The sequence below is a fragment of the Cupressus sempervirens genome, chromosome 6, assembly GCF_028749045.1.
Source record: "Cupressus sempervirens isolate cs-2001-9-10 chromosome 6, ASM2874904v1, whole genome shotgun sequence".
NCBI classification, from domain to species: domain Eukaryota; kingdom Viridiplantae; phylum Streptophyta; class Pinopsida; order Cupressales; family Cupressaceae; genus Cupressus; species Cupressus sempervirens.
Genome location: NC_143123.1, coordinates 510,955,163 through 510,977,197, shown reverse-complemented (window position 1 = coordinate 510,977,197; position 22,035 = coordinate 510,955,163). Strand labels below are relative to the sequence as shown.

At 37.7% G+C, this 22,035-nt stretch overlaps 1 protein-coding gene across 2 annotated transcripts in view; it reads right to left on the bottom strand.

Moving 5' to 3' along the window:
- Window positions 1-5,999: 5,999 nt before the first annotated feature.
- The window catches only part of OVA9 (glutamine-tRNA ligase, putative / glutaminyl-tRNA synthetase, putative / GlnRS), a 185,336-nt gene continuing 169,300 nt past the window's right edge, over window positions 6,000-22,035 (bottom strand). For both annotated transcript variants that reach the window (XM_089788734.1, XM_089788735.1), the window contains exons 20-24: window positions 7,584-7,684; window positions 7,208-7,313; window positions 7,032-7,121; window positions 6,807-6,936; window positions 6,000-6,415 (exon numbers count right to left, since the gene is read on the bottom strand). In XM_089788734.1, coding sequence (XP_089644860.1) covers window positions 6,318-6,415; window positions 6,807-6,936; window positions 7,032-7,121; window positions 7,208-7,313; window positions 7,584-7,684 — 525 coding nt within the window. In that variant the 3' untranslated portion in view covers window positions 6,000-6,317. The remainder of the gene's footprint in view (window positions 6,416-6,806; window positions 6,937-7,031; window positions 7,122-7,207; window positions 7,314-7,583; window positions 7,685-22,035) is intronic.

Genomic DNA, 22,035 nt, shown 5'->3' with positions numbered 1-22,035 from the left:
TCTTAACTCCCACAAATCATTTTTGGAGAAATATGTAGTAATTTTTGGACCCCATCTACATGTCAGAACACCATGACAAAAAGAAGGGGGAATTAGAGATGCGTGATCAAAGGTTTGATGGTGCAAACGTTTGTATAGACATCTTATCATGTTTGTAAATTTTGAGATTTTGTTATTGTATATATTCATTTTGGAGTTATAAGTCAAAATTGTGACAAGATTTCTGGATTATATTCTAAGGGGGGGTACTTTGGTATTGGTATGTAATGATTGATCATGACAAAGTGTTTCTACCAATAATGTCAAATGGGGAGATTGTTGATCCCTAGGTCATGTTGTTTATTAGTGTCAAACACTTAGTCATATATTTGGCAAAGTTGGTTGGTCATCACTGTGATTGAGCCATCCTATATAAGTTCGAACATTGTTACAAGACTTGTATATAATTCATGTACGAATCGAGCAATAATGACTATCGAGTAAGTCTATGGTTGTTGAGTACTCCAATACATGTTGAGTCATCCAAAATATAGATCATGCCAAGCATATAAATGTCGAGTCACACATAGTATAAGCCGAGCAAGTGAATGTCAAGTGTCAGCATTCAGAACAATTATGATCGAGCGTCATAACATTCAAGTGCCAAGTAAACTAGTTTTGACATAATTGTTTGGAATGGCACAAACACCAAGGTAAACTATATTTGTTGATCTAGAGATGTATGTTTATGTTGAAGGAGTCAATTACAGAGGTGATCACATGTTCTATTATGGATCATTAATCCCTATGCAAGGTGATCAACCGATTAGAACAATATGACTCAGAGTTTAAAATGAAGGATTTAGATCGCTGATTTTGATCTAGAAACTTCTATATATGGTTATAAGAAGAGGATCCAAACCCTAATTTCATAATACATGTGAGAGAGGTTCCAACTTTGGATGCTAGTGGCAAAGTGTGAAGGAAAATCAGATAGAGTAGCCAAGCATAGCAGTAAAGGGAAAAATATGGATATATCACATCAAAGATTGCAAAGAGGGGATCTATTATCAACATTTGCAATGCAAACCGAAGGATCAAGTACTGATACATTCTAACAAGTGTTTCATGGTAAATCCCTTACCATAGTGGTCCTAGCAAACCTTTGTAAATCTCTTAACAGAATGCTTACTTAGTTGTAAGTTTTAAATCCTTTAATCAAGATAGGTTGTATAAGTCTTGGAAGCTCTTAACAAGGTAGACCCCTCACATAGTAGATCATCAAAAGTGATCAAAATTGTAGCCCTAATCAAACCATTATTGTTGCAGTAGTGAATATTTCTGGTTATTATCCCCACCCTAGTTTTACCTTCATCTTGGAGGGTTTCTTGGTAACCAAAATCTTTGTGTTATGTGTTGATCATTTGATTGCATGCTTCATGGATGTGATTAGTTGTTAGATCTAATACATCATAGTAGTAAATATTTATGTGATTTATGATATTGTTGAGATAAGGGTTTTAGGTGAAATATATCATATTCAATAACTTTTTGAAAGGGTAAAAGTTTAAAGAAACTGATCCCCCCCCTTCGCCCCTCTTAGTATCTTACTTTCCATTAGACTTCCAACAATTGGTGTTTGAGCATAGTTCTCTTAGAAGTCTAACCACTTGAGAGTTTAGATCTTGGAGATAAGATATGATAAATCTATTAATGTCCAACGAAAGACCACCAAGGGTCTAAGGGACTGAAAGCATACAAGCAAAGAAGCAACAGACTACAAGACACCAAATAGTGTTTGGGAAAGAGCAAGCAAGATCAAAATAAATAAAACAACAAAGGGGCCAACAAGAAGGCAAGAACTAGGGACCCTTCTTCTATTGAAAGAACTCCAACACCAAACAAGATGAATCTGGGCATGAAGGACCTCTGGTCTGTCATTGTGACTTGTAGGAGTGGTGGCGCTAAGGAGTGAGAGTAGCAATAGTACTAAACCTGGTCCGAGGTCTCACAGATTGAGAGTGGCCAGCCATCGGGGTATTGCTGGTGTTGGAGGTCTACTTCACCCCCCTCATCGGAGACAAGGGGGAGAAGAAGTTGGTGATGAGGGGCTGATTCGTGATCTTCAGGGGGGTCAACTGCTGCAAAGTGGAGTCTCGAAGCTGCATCGCCTTCCTAAGATAGAGCGCCAAGCATCTTTGATTCATATACATGAAGAAAGTTGAGGGAACTACACTCTCTAAATAGGCAATAGAACCTCCCTCTAATCTCATAGTATGATGAACAACATAAGATGAAATGGGTCTCTATCTCAACCTTAGATAAAGGGCGCAAATGACAGATCTGATCCTCTCTGCTCATATGATGATCAATCTGTATCCATAATGGTGGGAGTTGATTCTGAAAGATCCAAGGGAGATGTGTAAGGCATGACACCAGCACCATGATAAGTAGCTAGGTCATGTAATAACCCTTTCAGTAATAACCAAGAAGTGCTCAGCATAAAAGGCCATCTTAGGACGTAACCCCTTGGCCAAGTTACTCTAGGTTGTGGTGATGTACTGTCTATAAATATCTATCCTAACATGCCCATTCAACTCATGTGGTCATGGGAGGAGATGGAAGCCTATAAGTTGGGAAAATTTTGAAAATCAAAAGCAATGATATAGTATAATAGATCCTTATGAGATCCTATTTAAAAGTTTTAAAGTTCAAGGTTGAAGAGTCTACATGAGAGATTGATTATATGTAGGTACTTGACATCCACATTGTGTTTTGCATAAAGATTCAACCAACTTACCACACGTTATATTATTTTGTAATATGTTCTTGAGGCCAACCCAATTATGAATTAAATTTGATTGTGGACATATAAAATCAATGTATTTAATTATTTTGATGAGTATGATATATGTGAATGATGTGAAGGGTACGAGAAGATAGATCAGAGGTCGAAATGAGAGGAAAACAAAGTTGAGGCATGAATTGCATGAAATCAGTGAAACACCTCAATGAATATGTTTTTTGCATTTATGAATGCAATGATCCAATTCACACTATCCCTGATTTTGTAATCATCTTCGCAGTAACTCATTATGTACTTGAACAATGAGCTCTAAGCTATAAGCCTAAATGCATTTGCATTCTACCTTTTGTACTTGTACCTTTAACAAGGTTAATATTCCTATAGAGTATATCATTTGTGAGTTTTATCCCCACCACTATTTTTGCCCTAAAATGGTTTCCACAATAAATAGTATGGTGCTATGATGTTGGAATTTCTTGAATTATGTTTCAATATATTACTACTGATTACATATTATTGGTTGAAGAAACGCCTAAGTTTTAAACATTGCAGATTAGGGACCCCCTTTGTTCTCGTCTCCGTTCCCTCCCGCCCCCTTAGTGTACCTTAATATCAACAGAAACAATTTCCAACTCATAGACAATGGAAATTAAATACATCAGATTCTATGTTGTTTTCAAGTCTAATGATTAAGGCTTCGTACCAACAAGAACAATGTCCAATTCATAGACAATGGAAAATAAATGCATTACATCCTATGTTGCTTTCAGATCTAAGGATGATAAGAGTTTTGAAAGTTGTCTCACCCATTTAAAAACCTATATTTGATACTCCTGGATGCATTTGCAAGATGAATCTTTTAAGTATATTAAGACTTCGCAGTTCAACCCAGATGATTTAAGCTCTCTAATCGCATGCTGCAAGGCAAGTGCTTCCACATTATAATGGTTTGCAATATTCAAGTCTGTCAGCCGGTTGACATTATCCTTTGTTACATTCCAAATACAACTTCAACAAGGAACTTTTCAACTTTCACTGGGTCTAGTTTCTATGAGTAAGAAAGTCTGGCAGCATATCTCATTTGGTTTGCAGATTTTACTAATATATTCAAGTTAATGTCAACTGGAATATCCTCCTTTAATATTGATCCATGTTATTCTAAGAAATAGATGAAACAATGCATTTTATTCTGCTTGCTTATTTTTCTTTGATATTCTTTATATGGGCATTTTTCAAAAGACACTGACAGTAGATATGTTCAATGCAACCCCTTAAAAAAGAAATTTAATGGATGTTATTCATGATGGAAAGTAAAGCAAGGTAACTATAGCTATTATAATGTACACCAATTAATATCCAGTTTATGAAAAATATTTAATTTGTAAATTGTATTTTCTACTCCTAGTTTTAAGTGCTGATAGGCAGCATTGTGATGTAAATTTGCGTTTCCATTGATTATTACTCTCACAGTTGCTCACTGATAAGGTTTTTTCTCCATCACCCAAGGGATGATCTCAACAGACTCATTATTAGAGTCCATATCATAATAATTGGCAAAGCTCTTGCAAGCCTCCAGAGATAGAGTTAAAAGTTTAGTAATGCCATTTACCTGCATGTGGATCCTTCAGATCCTCTCCACTCATAGGTGTTCCAACATACAGTAGATATAGAGTTAAACATTTAGTAATGCCATTTGCCTGCATGTGGATCCTTCGGATCCTCTCCACTCATAGGTGTTCCAACATACAGTTGGAAGTATGCCTTTACTTGGTTCATGACATCTTCAATGTCGTCATGTAGAATATGGGTCCTCTCCACTGTTGGAAGCATGTTAGCATGTACCAAAGCCTAGGCTGCATCAAAGGCATTCCTTCAACCCACATACTGTTATGAATCAAGCAGCAATTTTCACAATCCTACTGTCATGACAACCAAGGGATCCTCAACACAAGTTTAGCAAGATCTCAGATTCATTGTAGCCAAACCCAAAGGTTGGGAATAGAAATTTCTCTCCAGGTAATCTGAGAAATTATTGATCATGCACCCACAGACTGCTTTCCTCCTGCATCCGCTTCTAGTTTTCTCCCTCTTGTCCTTGAGGTGGCACCTTTGTCCCATATCTCCACTCAAATACGCCAAGACATGCCAAATAAAAACATCCGAGTCACAACCTTAGCTTCAATATTTAATAATGGTTGATATAAATGATGGCTCAATGCCTTGCCCAACCATTATAGGAAATGGTGGCTATTTTTCTTACTCGAAAGTTAACTTATTTACTTAAAAACTACTTTATAGGTCCTAATATGTTTTAAGAGCAGTCAGGACTAACAGTCCTTGATGCTACTGTAGAATGTCTCTACATAATTAAGCATCTATAAAAAACAGATGATACTACAAGGTGAATCACATTAACAAAACTTTCTACATAAGATGCCATCAGATCTAAACAAACTAACTAGGCATTAAATTAATAGATTAATTTGTTGGGACTTATTTTTGTACTGGGAAAAGCACACTATGAGCGTCTATCTCATATCTATTTTTCAGAAAAGATTATGTCCTAATATTTTTTAAGAGCAGTCAGGACTTACCAGTCCTTGATGCTACTGTAGAATGGCTCTACATAATTAAGCATCTATAAAAAATAGATGATACTACAAGGTGAATCACATTAATAAAACTTTCTACATAAGATGCCATCAGATCTAAACAAACAAACTAAGCATTAAATTAATAGATTTATTTGTTGGGACTTCTTTTTGTACCGGGAAAAGCAGACTATGAGCGTCTATCTCGTATCTATTGTTTTAGAAAAGATTATGTCAACAGAGTAAACAACAAAAATGTGTCTACCTGCAAGGGGTATACCATACAATAATGGTACATCAGTATACAAAGTCCACGATGTAGAGTACTGTCATATTATTTTCATTGGACACCTATCACCCGCACGTCAAAATCAAAAGCTATTTTCTTTTAAACCTTGTATATCTCTGAGTGTGTGTCATTAAAAAAATTAAACAGAATAACAGAGAAAAGTGATCAGACTGTTTCCTTTCAAAGCAACAATAACAGTACATAATATTAAACACAATTTTAGTGCTAAACCAACATTAAAAGTCTTCAAATATCATTTTACAATTGTGCATGTGTTTGGCGCACACACAAGCACATGCATACAATCTCTAAATGCTCATTAATTACTCACAAGTAAATATAAAAAATTGAAGTTTCTTAAATAGAGCTAAAATAGGTTTAACCATTATTGTCAAACTGTACTAAGACCTGCCATTTCCATGTGCCACAATTAAGTAATCTTTGGTCCATCGCTTCAATTTCAAATTTTGTTGAGAACTTTCTACAAAACTCGAAAATAATGCCACCAGCAAACAATTGCTTCAAAAGTCTTTGAGACAGTTCTCAATCATTAGAAAGTGATACCATACAAAAAGACCTCACTGATTCACGATTTTTACATTACGCATCCAGAAAATAATCTTTGTCAATTCAAATATCATCTAAGCTGATTCTACTTGTTTGCAACCTTAGCATAGGAATCACGTAAAGTAACAGTTCGGTTGAAAATGATCTTATCTGCAGTTGAATCTTGATCAACTGAGAAGTATCCTGTAAAACAGGAAATCGCAACCAAAGAATAATTAGGAATCTTTCAAATGCCCATTAATCAATAGGAAAAGCTAACTAGAGTACCAATTGTAAAATCATTGTTGTTGTTTTTTAAAATAAGGGTTAAAGCTAAGTAGAGTACAAGCTGTAAAATCATTGCTGTTGTTTTTAAATAAGAAAAGGGCTCCCCAGAGACTATGGCTGCTTCCTTGCAGTATGTTTCTGTTTTGAAGGCGATGTACTTACAGGGGAAATTGAAAATACAAATGATTTGATTGGTATCCATATTACTATTCAAAAACATTAAATATTCAACACAAAGTCATGCTCTAATCATTGTGAATAAAATCATTTACACGGGAAAACATGGCATGCATGGAAAAGAACCTACCCATCCTTTCAAACTGAAATTTGTCACCAAATTTAGCCTTCTTCAAATTGAGAGTTGCATATGCCTCTGGTATCACTTCTTTTGACTTAGGATTTAGATCGGACAACCAATCGTCTAGCTCACTTGGATTCTGTGTAAGAAGAAAGAAAACATAGAATGTATAAGATTCCTACCCACTGTGTACTAAAAATCTCTCAAACCATTGCAATTCCATAAGTAACTAACCTCTGATAGAAATAGCTTTTCAAACAACCTGACTTCTACTTTAAAGGGATCCAATCCAGGAGATGGTTCTGCAACCCAGTGAAGAACACCCTGCATTGCATTGGATGGGAAATCTTTATCGACATGTTTCATTAAAGGCAACAAATAAATTAGGTAAAGGTAATAAAAAATATCACCTTTGGTTTTATACTCTTTGTTGGATCATATTCAGCATGTAGTTCAATGACAGTTTCCTTGTCGTCTCCAAAAATTACTTCTGTACATTTGATAGGAAATGCATACCTGCCAAGAATAGGAAAAAGCTCTCATTAAGTATCAAGCAAATACAAAGAAATAAACAAAATTATTATAAAGATGCTATAGCTTGGATATTCATGAAAGAAAGTGTTACAAAGATATTTAGCATAAAACAGGAGTCCTGAAATAAAATAAAATAAATCAACCAAATATAGTGATTCTAAGCTTGAAAGCATGTGTCCTAGAAATTATCGGGGATTTTGTTGTTTGTTTTACGTCTAAGATGAATTGAAGATTACAAAGAAAAAAATATACCTCAGCAAAACTGTTTTCCCAGGGGCAAGGCCATAGTAATCCTTTGAATCCTTCATTCGGAAGTCTGATTTTTCAATGTACACAACTTTTGTAAAGGGTACCTGCACATGGAGTCTTCAATGATTATTCTGCAAGAAAAAGGAGCCTCACTTCAGGCAAATTGAGATATTAGAAAAGCAAAAATACAAGATATCTAGTTCTGCTGAGTCCCAAGAAAATACTTTAAGCCAATGTGGAAACCTCCAGAACAAGGCAAACATAAAGTGGCTGTGAAAGATGATCAGATGTGAAAAAATAATTAGAAATTCATCTAGACTAACAGTTTTAGCCTAATGCATTGGTTAGGGAAAAGCTCCAGCAATATTGTGGAAATTGAAGGGAAACATCCTATGCCAAATCTAGCATGTGAAATCCCACCCATTTCAAAAAAGTTTGAGGTAAATTCATGTTGTGATATTCGCTACCAAGGAACATAGCAGATAACCTTGCATATAACCAGTTGTTCTTAGGTGTGCAGAAAGGAGGGCTGAAGCCGAATAGACAATATCCAAGTTTCATTAATGTCACCCAAAGCTGAGCACATATTTATGTTCAGTTTTCAGTCCCTTTTTCGTTTCATGGCTAGTTGTAGGTGTTTGTTAGCTTTAGTCGAGCTTGGTAATAGTTTTGGTCTCTTAGTCTACTAAGTTGTTGAGAAGTCTTCTCAAGTTTGGAGGGAAGCATGAAGGTGAAATGATATGATCATGAAAAAAGGAAATTTAAGGTGAAGTTGTGAAAACTTTAATAGTTTTGGTCTCTTAGTCGCCTAAGCTGTTGAGAAGTCTTCTCAAGTTTGGAGGGAAGCATGAAGGTGAAATGATATGATCGTGAAAAAAGGAAATTTAAGGTGAAGTTGTGAAAACTTTACTGTGGAAATTGCTAAGGATGCCAAAAAGTTGTCATATTTACGAAGTTGAATGATGAAAATTTGATTAAAACAAAGAGTGGAATTTCATGGTCCACCATGAATATCGACCCTTCATAAAACGATAACTTTATGGGCATGATTGATTTTCCACTCCCAAGCAAAATCTTACAAGTTAAGGTGAACAGTGGAATTTCATGGTCCACCATAAATTTCCACCCTTTGACAAATGGTAAACTGAAATTCTGGAATGCAAAGTTATCATTTCTTACCCACTCAATGTGTTAAAGGCTTATTATGCCTGTTTTGCCACCCAAAAAATGATAGCATTTGAAGTCATTCAATGTACAATTAGTAGAGGATAGTATATGCATTTAAAGGATTTTTGGACAATGAGATGACATAGCTAAAGACAAGACTAGATTTGTACCAACTTATACCCTCATACATCATTTTGAAATTTTACTACAAGTCCAAGTGCTGAGATCAAGTGGTCAAAAGACTCAAAACAAATGGTGCTCAATTTGGAGACTATGTAACCTTTTCCCGCATCGCCTCATTGCAACCCCCATTTTTGCTTGGCTAATTGTAGGTGTTTGTTAGCTTTAGTCAAGCTTGGTAATAGTTTTGGTCTCTTAGTCTCCTAATCTGCTGAAAAGTCTTCTCAAGTTTGGAGGGAACCATGAAGTTGAAATGATTTGATTGAGAAAATAGGAAATTGACAGTGAAATTGTGAAAAAATTACTGTGTGGAAATTGCTAAGGATGCCAAAAGGTTGTCAGATTTAGAAAGTTGAATGATGAAAGTTGTTACGTGTGGAGGAAGAAAGAGTCGAGACAGAAAGGGAACAGAGGAGGCAAAAAGTACTCCAACATTTTGCTGAAAGGAGGACAAGGGAACACAACTTGGAGGAACGTGATAATCCCAAGAAGGGAAATAGACACTAAACCAATTCATGTCCCCAATTCCAAACAAATATTCAAGGCAAGTACCAGGGGAAGAAACTAAGGAAGTCACCTTGAGGACACTACATCTCCAGCAGTAGGAGAGACGTCGTAACTTAAGGGGAGGACAAGGGGATCCCACCAGAATCCAAGAAGGGTTGATTGAGCATACAATCCAAGGAATAGCCAATTTGGCTATCTTGAAGACCCCAAGAAGGAAGTTAGGGTGCAAAAGCCCAGAGACACCTACAGGGAGAGAACTTCAACAAGGGCAAAGTTCTGGAGAAGAGGATACCTTTAGTAATCAAGAATCAAGTTCGTTGAGAGGGAACTTTTAGTCAGGAGAAAGTATTCCATCAGGAGGAAGTGTTCCATATGGAGAAAGTGTTCCATTGAGAAAGAGTATATCATCAGGAGGGAGTGTATCTTTGGGAGGAAGTATTTCGTCTGGAGGGAGTGTCCCCGTCAGAAGAAGCACATCAAGAAGCAAACCACCAAAAGGGAGTATTATGCCAAGAGGGTAAAGGCCAACATAATGGCAATAGATAAACAAAAATTGCCTAGGTTTACGAGGGACAGTTCGGAGGACCCCACACACCACTATAAAACATGCATAACCATATGGCAAGCTAACAAAGAGAATATGGCAGACGAGTGGCTAAAAGTTTTCCTTGCCATTGACTTCTATACAGATTTGGAGGTAGAGAAGAAAAACGCGTGGAATAATACCTACACAACCTTTGAGGAAGAATTCAGACTCCTGAGGTGGGATGATGAAATAGTGATGAAGATTCATAACACAAGGCAAGGAAAGAGTGAATCCATTAAAGCCTTAGTAGAAGGCTAAAAGAGCTGATAGGAAAACTTGACAAAAAGCCTACGGATGGACTAAAGAAAAGGTGGTTCATTGAAGGACCAACACCGCCGCTTAGGAAAAAGATGAAAATAGTCTCACCATCAACTTTTGTGGATGTGTGCACTCGCGCAATGCACATAGAAAGCAAGAGCAAAACTTCCAAGGCAAGAAGGCATGGAAGCACGAGTGAAAGTTCAGAAGAAAGTGAAGATGAATCCAAAACCATCCAAGCTCTGAGAAAAGCCCTGAGGCAATTAATGGAGGTAATAGGGAGTAAGGAAGATAAAAAAGAAGGGAGGGAGCTTTGGTGCACCGACTGTGAAAAAAATACCATACAAAAGGGGCATGTACAAAGAAGCATTTTGTGAGATTTGTCAAGTGTTGGGACATGCAATCAAAGATTGTCCCCCCACAATCTAAAAAGCACGGAGTGCTCAAGTATTCTTCACACAAGGAGAGCAATCTACACCACCCTCTACCCCTCCAAAGAATACAAATACAGAAGCGTTACCACGATATAAAAACAAAAGAGGGAGTAATAATAATAGCAACAACAACAGCAATAACAACACATCCCGATGAGCAATCCAGTATGATTCTAAGGGAAGACCTATGATCCAATGTAGGAGGTGCAGTGAATGGGGACATTTTGCACGAGATTGTCAGAGTGGAGGAGGACAGAATGGAGGAATGATGTGTAAATGGTGCGGACCAGGCAATCATGAAGATGCAAATTGCCCCAGATAGAAGGGGGTGAATATGTTAGACATTGAAGAACCAAAAAGTGAAATCCTTGCCATCACAAGGATGCAAGCCAAGAAACTGGCCTACCCAGATGCTACTACAAAGAAGGAACAATTTCAGGAAGCAAAGCAAGATATTCAAGATAACATGGGAGAGGAAGGGAAGGCAGGGCCAGATAAATTGTCTACGAACAAGGGTGTACCAAATATTGTGAGGCAAGTATTGGAGACCACCATCCCAGTGAAAATTGTTGATTTATTGGAAACATTACCTCAGCTAACTAATACAAGAGGCATGCGTGAGAGAGATGCCCTGTAAGGGGGAGAAGGATAAGTATAGGTCCAGACATAAAACAATACCCTATTCACTACAGGAATAGGGAGAACACCAGCAATAGTTGAAATGGAGTTATTAGGGTACAAACTTTTGAATACTATTGTTAATGGAGGCTTCGACTTAAATGTCTTATCTAAAGAAACGTGGAAGGCAATAGGGAAGCCCACACTCTAGCCACCTACATTTCAACTAGTGGCCACCTACATTCCAAATTTAAAAAACAAAATAATAGTCGAAAAAGAGAAAGTCATTAGACTTAGAATATAAGGAGCCAAACCGGTCTCCCACATTAATTCATAAGTGCGAGCCCCGAGAGAAGGAAGAAATCAGGGAAAGAGGGAGAACGTAAGTACAAGAGGAGGGAGGACACAGTCGTACAGGAAGCCACACGAGCAGCCGTACAAAGTAGAGGAAGGTCATACGAACGAAAGGACACAAATGTACAAGAAGTCGTACGAGCAACCATACATAGCAAAGGAGGTGGTTGTACGAAGGCAGAGACAAGTACGGATGGCCATACGAAGGAGGCAAAAGTATGGATTATCGTACAAAGGAGAAGGTAGACACATACGAATGGTTGTACAAGAAGGCAAGCCGTATGGACAAAGACCAAAAGTGTACGGAGGAGGGCGCAAAATGAAGTCGTACGAACGCCTTATCAAGCCATATGGACGCCTTACCAAGCCGTACACAAAGTCGTATGAAGGAGCACCGTATGGACGCAAAAGATAGCCATATGAGTTACCAGGGATCCCTAGCTGCACGAAACAGATCCATAAATACAGGCGTATAGATTGGTTGTGGGAAAGTTGTAACAAAATTCAACTGTGGGAATTAGAAACAACATAACGTCACTGGCCATTCTCCTAAATACAACAAAATTGTCAAGTTTGGGAAATCCTAGTAAGGGGAAGATCTTTCATTCGAAAAAGAAGATATCCAGGTTGGCCATGAAGATGGAGGTGGAAAAACCTACAAGCAAGGGGGACACAATGAAGATCACAGAAGAGATCACGGCTGCCAATATTACTTTTGAAAGTGTCATGGGCAGTGAATGTCGCACTTGGTGGGAGCGTATAGAGGACAATAACCCTCTCAGAGAGGCATTGAGGAAGGCTGAGGTAGACAAAATTATTTTCATGACAATATTTGATTTAAAGAAGTTTGCACCCATACTACAGAATATTGTGGCAAGTTATGTAACTCTTGCCATCAATCTATAGTCCAGTATTTTCAGCATTCAATAAAAATTTCTCACTCAGCCAAGACAATAAGTAAGGTTTCTGGAATTCCCAACAAGGGACAGGAACTAGAAAAAACACTAATGTCAATAGAAGAAAAGAAGAGATGGTTGAGGCTAATATACAGGAAGGACCTTACAAATAAAGACTGGGAAGGAATTCTGAAAAATAGCAGGGGTCTCAGGAAAATCTTCATTGTTAATGATGAATGGCGATGCATTGTAGATTTGGTGAAAAGTAAACTCACAGCCAGAAGCCGCACCTCCAACATTGCCCTTTGGATGTTGCCAGTGGTTGACGGATTGTATAAAGAGAAGGCATATAATTGGGCACAATTCCTTTTAGAGAGACTTCAGGAATTCATCGAATTAAACACAAGGCATTTTACATGCCACATCATGACATGGCCTGATTTCTAAAAGCAAAACGGGCCCAGGTGGGCAGTGAACATAGAGGGACATTGATACCAGCCATCCAGGTGGAACCTTACAAGCCAGCTATGACATATTGACTTCACATGGACACTATGGGCGTAGGATCTCACAGCCGCGAATCTCGGAAAAGGACACCAAAACAAGCAGTTGAGGAGCAACAACAAGAGGCATTGGTTGGCAATCAGGACGAGGACGAGGATGATGGAGGGAGTTCCAAAGAGGACGCGAGTGACACAAAATCATCTTCCTCAAACTCTCAGAAGGTGGAAATCTACCTAAGTCACCTATACGGAACTCCGAAGGAAGTTGTCTTCCTACCACCAATGAAGGGGTCACTTCCCACAGGGATACCAAAATCTGTGGAGATTGACCATGATAGTACAGCTCTCCATGATCAAGGCACAACTCTTGGCTTCGAGGCAGTTGCTCTTAAAAGAGGGGAGGTAACCCAGGGCTCGACAGTCAAGCATACGGACATCATTGAGTAAACACTAGAGAGAGGGCCAGTAGATGAGGATTGCAATACGGAACGACAACAAATTCCACAATGGGGGGCTTCTAGATTGTCCCTGCCGAGGGTGGTGCAACTAATTCCCCCAGAACAACACACTCATACTAAGGTGATAGACTTGAGATGCCAGACAAAGTGTGCACATAAGGTGAGGGTGCAAACACCATTAGGCCCCAAAGTAGTTCACTCAGTTGCTCTCATAGTACAGTTGACAGGGATAGGGACATTGGATACCCAGAAGGGAGAGATTCACACTAAGGAGAATATGGAGGATACAAACCTTGAGGAGGCAGACATATTGCTTGAAGAAGAAGGGATGGTATCTTCCCCTATGGCAGAAGCTAACGAAGATCTGGTGGAGATACAAAGCAAGAGAGTGGATCCCCTTGGTACATTCTCATTTATAGCCAAGGAAAAATCATTTCTTACCGAGTTACAAGCAATGGAGCATTCCACCAGGGAGATCATGCAACAGGCTAGGTCATAGAATATCAAAGTTGTCCTGAAAGCAGCGGAATCACTGGCCACATTTATGCAGAAGGGCTACCATGTGGACTGGAAACTATTCTAGAAGAGGGGATATACTCAGGAGGAGTTGGTAGCCGCATGGGTGACAAGGTACACTATTGCTTCCACTCCATATCAATCACCTCTCATGGAGACCCTTGCAAATATGGAAGTTACTTTTCGTCGCACATATTTGAAACTCCAACAAGGAAAGAGTTTTGCTAAAGCATGGGCAATAGAAAGAACTCCGCTTGAAGAAAAGAAGAAGGCCAAGAAAGCTGCCATGGAGGAGACCTGGAGAATGGAAAAAATTGAATTGGAAAACAGAGTCACCATGGAAGAGGCAAAGAAGATGGATGTCTTGCGGGTTCTACAAGGAGTTCGAGCAAAACAGAAGACAATTGAATGTGACCTGCAACGCCATAGGGGAGGTCTAAGTCCAAGGATGTCTACCCAACCCTCTTCTTAGAGTCAAGTTTTCCTGTTATAGCATGTTCAGCAATCGTCCGGAAGACGACTTCCTTTTTTTTTGGGGGGGAGGGGGGGGGGGATAGATGTAGTAGAGACTAAAGTAATATTGTACTTAGTGCTTGTTAAAGCTTGAGAGGGTTGGGAAGTTAGGAGGTGAGGGAATGCGTCGGTCAATTTTCCCAACCAACCGACCTTTTGATAAGTACTTGGAATATTGCCAATGTACTCATGATGTTTTGGTATGAATAAAGTAAATCATTTCCTCGCCAATTGGTATTGTGGTATTAAGGTACATTCTATGTTTTACTCTGTATACATATCTTTATTATTCTATGAACTTGAGAAATATTTCCATTCTATAGGGTCACAAAACTCACCGACATGGACCCAATTTCAAATCTCCAAAAGTTACAGCATGATGAAATTCTAAGTATTGACTATTGGTCTTCCACTGTTTGGCTTCTAGTGACTTAAGGGATCTTTGTCTAAATGTTAATGCCCTTAAGGAACTAAGCATTGAATAACTTGTAAAGAGCTAATTATTAGTATCAACTAGCTTAGATATTCATTTGAGCTATATTTATAGTCCATCTGATATAGTTAAAATGAATAATAATTCATATCAACTGAAAGTAATCCACCTATATTCTTCCCCATACTTAAAGTAATAGAATAAAAGCAATAAAGTGTTATTGTGAGAAAAAAGTGTCAATCCTTGAGCAACTATATCTAGTATAAGGTTAGAAGTACATATACAGAGTCAACTATTATTAGAATAAAACAACAATTAACTAGGCTCAACACTAATTAGATTAACAATGTTTTCTCCTAGAGTTCTCCTTTCATGAAGAGAGTTAGATTACGCAATGCATTCTATCTGAGAACTATCAGCCTCAGCTCAGTCATTTATTTCAGGCTGAATAGTAGTATCCATAGTTGTACTATCATGGCTGCTAGTTTCCATTTCCTTAGATAAGTTAACCGCGTTGGTAGTATGTACATTTGTTCTTGGTGATTCAGTAACTAGTAACTCTTTTGATGTATGACCTCTGCAGGTGTAATATCTACATGGAATAAACCTCCTATCCATGATATACTGGTTACCAAGTCTGAAAAATAATCCACTGAAATGTCACTGACCCCAATTCTTGCTGGCTGGTAGGAAACCGCTCTGATACCGCTGTAAAGAACCCGAGAGGACTGTTACCAACAACACTGAAAAAATGAACAAGTTATTGTATTGTGCTCCTAAATCATTTTCCCTGTGTCCTTGAGATGTATAAATCAGAATACTGAAATAATAATGAATTTGATTGCAATATTTTTAGCTAAAACAGAATTCCAATGCCAACCAAATAACAATATGAAGTGGATTTTTTCAACCAATTCAACCAAAGTTTACAAGCACATCTTAATTGAATAAGATATTAGAGTTAACAACAATGAGTTAATTCTACTACCATTTATTGCCTTTGCATGGCAGGTACTGCAGAATCACTTATCAATAATACCAAAGCACTTGAATAAATGTCGCTAGGAAAAATACCATGCCAATCTGGTAACCAAATGGCGGATAAAGTTGGTGTCCCAATCAAAGTAAATGGACGCCACAACTTGCAGCAGTATGAATGCTCTCACAGTGTTATTGTTGCTCAATCATAGGAGTCACTCTTGAGGTTACAGCTCCCCTTTTAACTTCTGCAAACACCAAACAAATTCTACACCAATCGCAGCTTCAATTCATGAGATCAGTCACTGCTCAAAGATTGTCATCAATATCCCTGAACAGCTGTAACAGACCTCAACCAGACTGAAAGGACTCACATCAGTTTGTGGGTGAGATAATTGGGCCCCCACCCAGAAGGTGTAAATACCAGTCCTGCAGAGTGCTAGCAAGCAACCCAAAAAATGCACGTCGAAATACCAAGTAACACCATCCAAAATCAGATGTCAGCCCTTGCAAATGTACAGCAACGTTTGGAAGAAAGACGTCCCAAACTATACTGAAAACAATGCCAAGTTTCTCAATGTCCAAGTGCCAATCAACTAGACACCCACACACTAGAATAGGTGTAGTAATATCAGATTGTAGGAAAACCCACACTGTTACTGAACGCTAATGTCAAAACCATGATAATGAATCCAAGATTGGAAACACCCATAGCACACAACATCTCGAAGCAATAGAGAATTACAGAAGGGAACACATCCACAATTCAAATTACCCAAACTCGGAATTTTAATCCACTATACCTTAGCAGTGGATAACACAAATAAATTCTCTTCTCAGCCACAATAAGTACAGTATGAAAAGAGACCAAAGAACTCAGTCGAAATCTATTATACTTGAGCAATGGATTTAATTCACCAAACTTAGTAAAAACCCTCACGAAGAAAATAACAAAAGCAAATGACAATTGGATGATCTATTTGCTTCATGAAGCATTCTACATAATGCAATTTAGCTTCACCAATACACCTTTCATTAAGGTATCTTCATCAACACAGCATTCAATTAGAAGCTTCCATCAAGTTCTTTTACATAAATAGCTTTCTAACACATGGGTTCATGAAGACACTTTTCACTTCAGAGGCTTCACATTCACAATTCCATTTTATAACATTAAATAACATAAAGTGCCTTGATAAATGTGAAGCCTCGTTAATAAACCAATCATTATGAACTCCATCAAATAAATGCACCAACCATTTTCAGATGGCGACCAACTACCAATGCCACCACTGCATGCCACATATAGTAACTGTCCAAAATAGACTTAATATAAATAGTAAGTCAAGACCCTCAAATCCCATTGTTAGTTCAGGAGGGTCACAATGATGAACTAACCTAGCCAACCGCAGAAACCTGCTAAAATTGGGGACATTAAAGTCCTTCGTCCCCAAGATTGCTTGTCCTCAAGCAATATAGCAACACACCGAATGCCAACATCCACCAAGATCCGGGAGGAAGAAGCATGTGACATTACTATCATCACTAAACCAACTGCATACCAATAACATCATCAAGACCAACACCATAATCTGTAATATAGCACCCAGTACCTGTGCTAATGATGTAGAAGCCAAAGTGTCACCAGAAAGCAAGTCCATGCAAGGTCTCAGAATGTCCTTCACTGCACCAACCCAACCATCCTACCAAACATCAGTGTTAGGAACACACGAACTCTGCACCCAATACGAATCCCGCACCACAAGTGGACTGAATATGAAGCTTTATGCACTCATCACCGTATAAACCCTACTGCCACTCTGATCATCCATATAAATCATTAAATTGTTGTGAAGATTCAGCCTCACCCTCCTCATGGTATACCCACATAGTGTAATTTCCTCATCCTTTAGGCCTCAATATTTCTCTGTTTCATAAATTTCCTTTTTCTTAAATTGTACTGTCTCCTTTTAAGGATGATCAATATCTTTTGTTTCAGACTGACTAGTATCTTTATCCATATGACTAAAATTTCTTTTTAAAGCACTCTACATTTTCTCTCCATGTGAACAAAACTAGGCTCAGTACTAATTAGATTAACAATGTTTTCTCCTAGAGTTCTCCTTTCATGTAGAGAGTTAGATAATGCCATGCTTTCTATCTGAGAACAATCAGCCTCAGGTGGGTCATGTATTTTAGGCTGAATAGTAGTATACATAGCTGTAGTATCATGGCTACTAGTTTCCATTTCCTTAGATAAGTTAACCAAGTTGGTAGTATCTGCATTTGTTCTTGGTGATTTAGTAACTAGAAGCTCTTTTAAAGTGTGACCTCTGTGGTGTAATATCTACCTGGAATAAACCTCCTATCCATGAAATACTAAATACCAAGTCTCAGAATTATCACTGAGACAATTCCTACAAGCTGGAAGGAAGCCACTCTGATACCACTGCAAAGAACTTAAGAGGGTTCTTACTGACAACGCTAGAAAAATGAACAAGTTATGGCATTGTGCTCCTAAATCATTTTCCCTCTGTGTCTTTGAGATGTGTAACTCTCAATACTGAATAATAATGACTTTGATTGCAATGTTTAAGCTAAAGTAGAATTTCAATGCCAACAGAATAACAATATTAAGTGAATTTCCTTAACCAATTCAACTAAAGTTTGCAAGCACATCCTAACTGAAATGAGATATCAGAATTAACAACAGTGAGTAAATTCGACTACCATCTATTCATATTGTCTTTGCATAGTAGGTATTGTAGAATAATTATCAATAATAAGTCAGAACTCAAATCAATGCCGCTAGGAAAAATAACATGACAATCTAGTAATCAATGGCAGATAAAGTTGGTGTCCCAATCACAGAAGATGGTCACCACAACTTGCAGCAATATGAATGCTCTCACAGTGTTATTGGTGTTTGGTCATAGAAGTCACTCCCGAGGTTACAACTTCCCTATTCACTTTTACAAACACCCAACAGATGATACACTAATCACAGCTTCAATTCATGAGACCACTAGTTGCTCAGAGAATGTCATAAATACCCCTGAACAACTGCAACATACATCAAGCTGACTGAAAGAACTCATGTTGATTTGTGAGTGAGATGATTAGGGCCCCACCCAAGAGTTGGCGTAAATGGCAAGCCTGCGGAATTCTAGTAGGCAACCGAAAAATGCAGGCGGAAATACCAGGTAACGGCGTCCATAATCAGATGTCAGAACTTACAAATGGATGCCAACGTTTGGAATAAACTGTAATGAAAATAACGCCCAGTTTCTCAATGCCCAAGTGCTAATCAATTAGACACCCAGATATCAGAATTTGCTGGTGTAGTAATATCATATTGTAGAAAAACCCACGTTACCAGATGCTAAAGTCAAACCCATGATAATAAATCCAAGATTTGAAACTCCTAATTTGCAGAAGCCAAATACTAAACTCCAAAGTTAAAGCTCCCCTTTTAACTTTTGCAAACACCCAACGGATGGTACACCAATCACGGCTTCAATCCATGAGACCAGTCGTTGCTCAGAGAAAGTCATCAATACCCCCAAACGACTGCAACATACCTCAACCTGACTGAAAGGCCTCACGTCAATTTGTGAGTGAGACCATTAGGGCCCTGCCCAGGAGGCGTAAATTGTTAAATATTTAACATGATAATCTACAGATCCTGAAGTGCAGGACGCACTTAAATCTTCTTAGTCTAGATATCTACAATGGCTTTATATGTCTACTCTCCTTCCTATGTTAGGTGGCGACTTTTCAAGAACAAATTGCATTTAATCCTAAACTAATATAATGTGTTTGTTAGTGTTAATTCTAACTTGTCTTGAAGACGCCGATCCATGAGAAAGGGTATCAAAGCCGACCAAGGATAGGGACATGCCCTTTGATGGTGACATCCCTTGGTTTAGATATTTAGAGGGATGATGATGCAAACTTGTAGGACACACAACACAAAAATTTCAGTCTGTTCCTCCAAGTATCATTGTTCAGTATTTAACAGCACTAAGATATTCTCCGATATCAGATCAAACAATCGATTCTCCCTTCTTGTGTCTGAAATAAAAGAAATTAAATGTTCTTCAAGTCTTCAAATCTAAGGCTATTTTTCTTAAGAGGATTATCATACTGTTCTACCTGCAGTTACATACAAACATGCAGATTAACAAGTACAGACTTCATCAATATTCAGATCTCAGTAATAATAACCAGCATTCAAGGAAATAGGAATTAGAAGTCTGATATAAAGAAGTTGCAGAATCTTTACATGGTATCAAAGCCAAGTTATCAAATCTAGGGCTCTACAAAATTCAGTTATCAGACTTCACATATATTTAGAAAACTTTCTCCTATCTTCAATGGCATACACAATCAGACCCGAGGACAGGTTTGATGGGAAAGAACACTTTGAAACCTGGAAATTCAGAATCATAATGATTATTGAAGAGAACGATGTGAAACAATTCATTGATGGAGCATCCAAACAACCCCCAATTGAACCTCACAAATCCATATGGAGCAAAGGAAATAGAAAAGCTATTCAAATCATCTTGGATGTAGTTTAAAATGATATCATACCTATGCTTACAAAACATCAAACTGCCTTTGATATGATGAATGCATATGAAGTAAACAATGCAATAGGGTTCTTGCACTAAAAAGGCAACTGAATCACATTCAGATAAGAAAGGAGAATCGATAAATTCTTATTTCCTAAGAGTTGTTGGCATTAGAGATGAACTAGAGATGAACTATCAAGCATAGGAACCATCATTAATGACATAGAATTAACACTTATGGCTATAGATGGATTGTCAGATTCATGGGAAACATTCGCACAAGGAATAAGTGCCAGAGATCAGCTTTCGAACTTTAACAAACTCAAGAATGATTGTCTTCAAGAGGAATCAAGAAAACTAAAGAAAAGAGGGAAACCAAAAGTAGAAGATGAAGAACTTCACATTCTTAATACAAACTCCTATAAAGGCAAGAAGAAGCATTTCAAGAAGAAAAAGGAAAATCAAACGAATGGAAAACCCAAGAAAGACCTATCTAAAATAAAGTGTTTTAAATGTGAAAAATTTGGACACTACAAATCTAATTGTCCTGAAAATTCCAAACAGCAAGCAAACTATACAAATGTTATTAGAGAAGAAGATACTTATGATCCTGCAAACTGTGTTTTGTATTCCTCTCTATCAAATGAAATTTCAAATAAAGCATGGGTAATTGATAGTGGATCTTCTAGACATATAACAGGATACAAAGAAACCCTAGACTCTTTATCAAAGAAGGTTAACGGTGAGGTTACAATCGGTGATAATTCAGCACACTCCGTTGAAGAAATTGGAAATTGTACTTTGAAACTAAAATCAGGACTCTTCTGCTTAAGGGTGTACTCTATGTACCAAGAATTAAAAGAAACCCAATCTCTATCACAACACTTGAAGACAATGGGCACAATGTTGCATTTGTGGATGGCAGAGTTTTAACTTGGGCCAAGAACTCCTCCATCAAGAAAGCAAAGTTTATTGGTCAAAGAATAGGATATTTATATGAATTGAATACAAATTCTTGTCAATCTATGCAGGCCCTAGTTCATGAAGCTATAGATATAAGTAAAATTTGGCACAGAAGATTAGAGCATCTAAATTTCAAAACTTTATCAACTATGGAGAATATGGTTACTTGATTACCCAAACTAAATAAAGATCACCCAAGTATTTGCAAAGAGTGTGCTCTAGGTAAGAATACCAGAAGTCCCTTTCATGATAGTACTAGGAAAACAAATAATGTACTTGAACTAATTCATTCAGATTTATGTGGACCTATGTCTGTTCCTTCGTTTGGAGGATTTTGGTATTATATCTTATTCTTAGATGACTTCTCTAAGAAAACATGGATTTATTTTTTTTAATGCAAAGAATCAAAAGAAATCCTACAAAAGTTTAAAGAATTCAAAACATTAACTGAAAACTTTTTAAGGCATAAAATTAAAACCCTTAGAACTGATAACAAAGGAGAATATACCTCAGA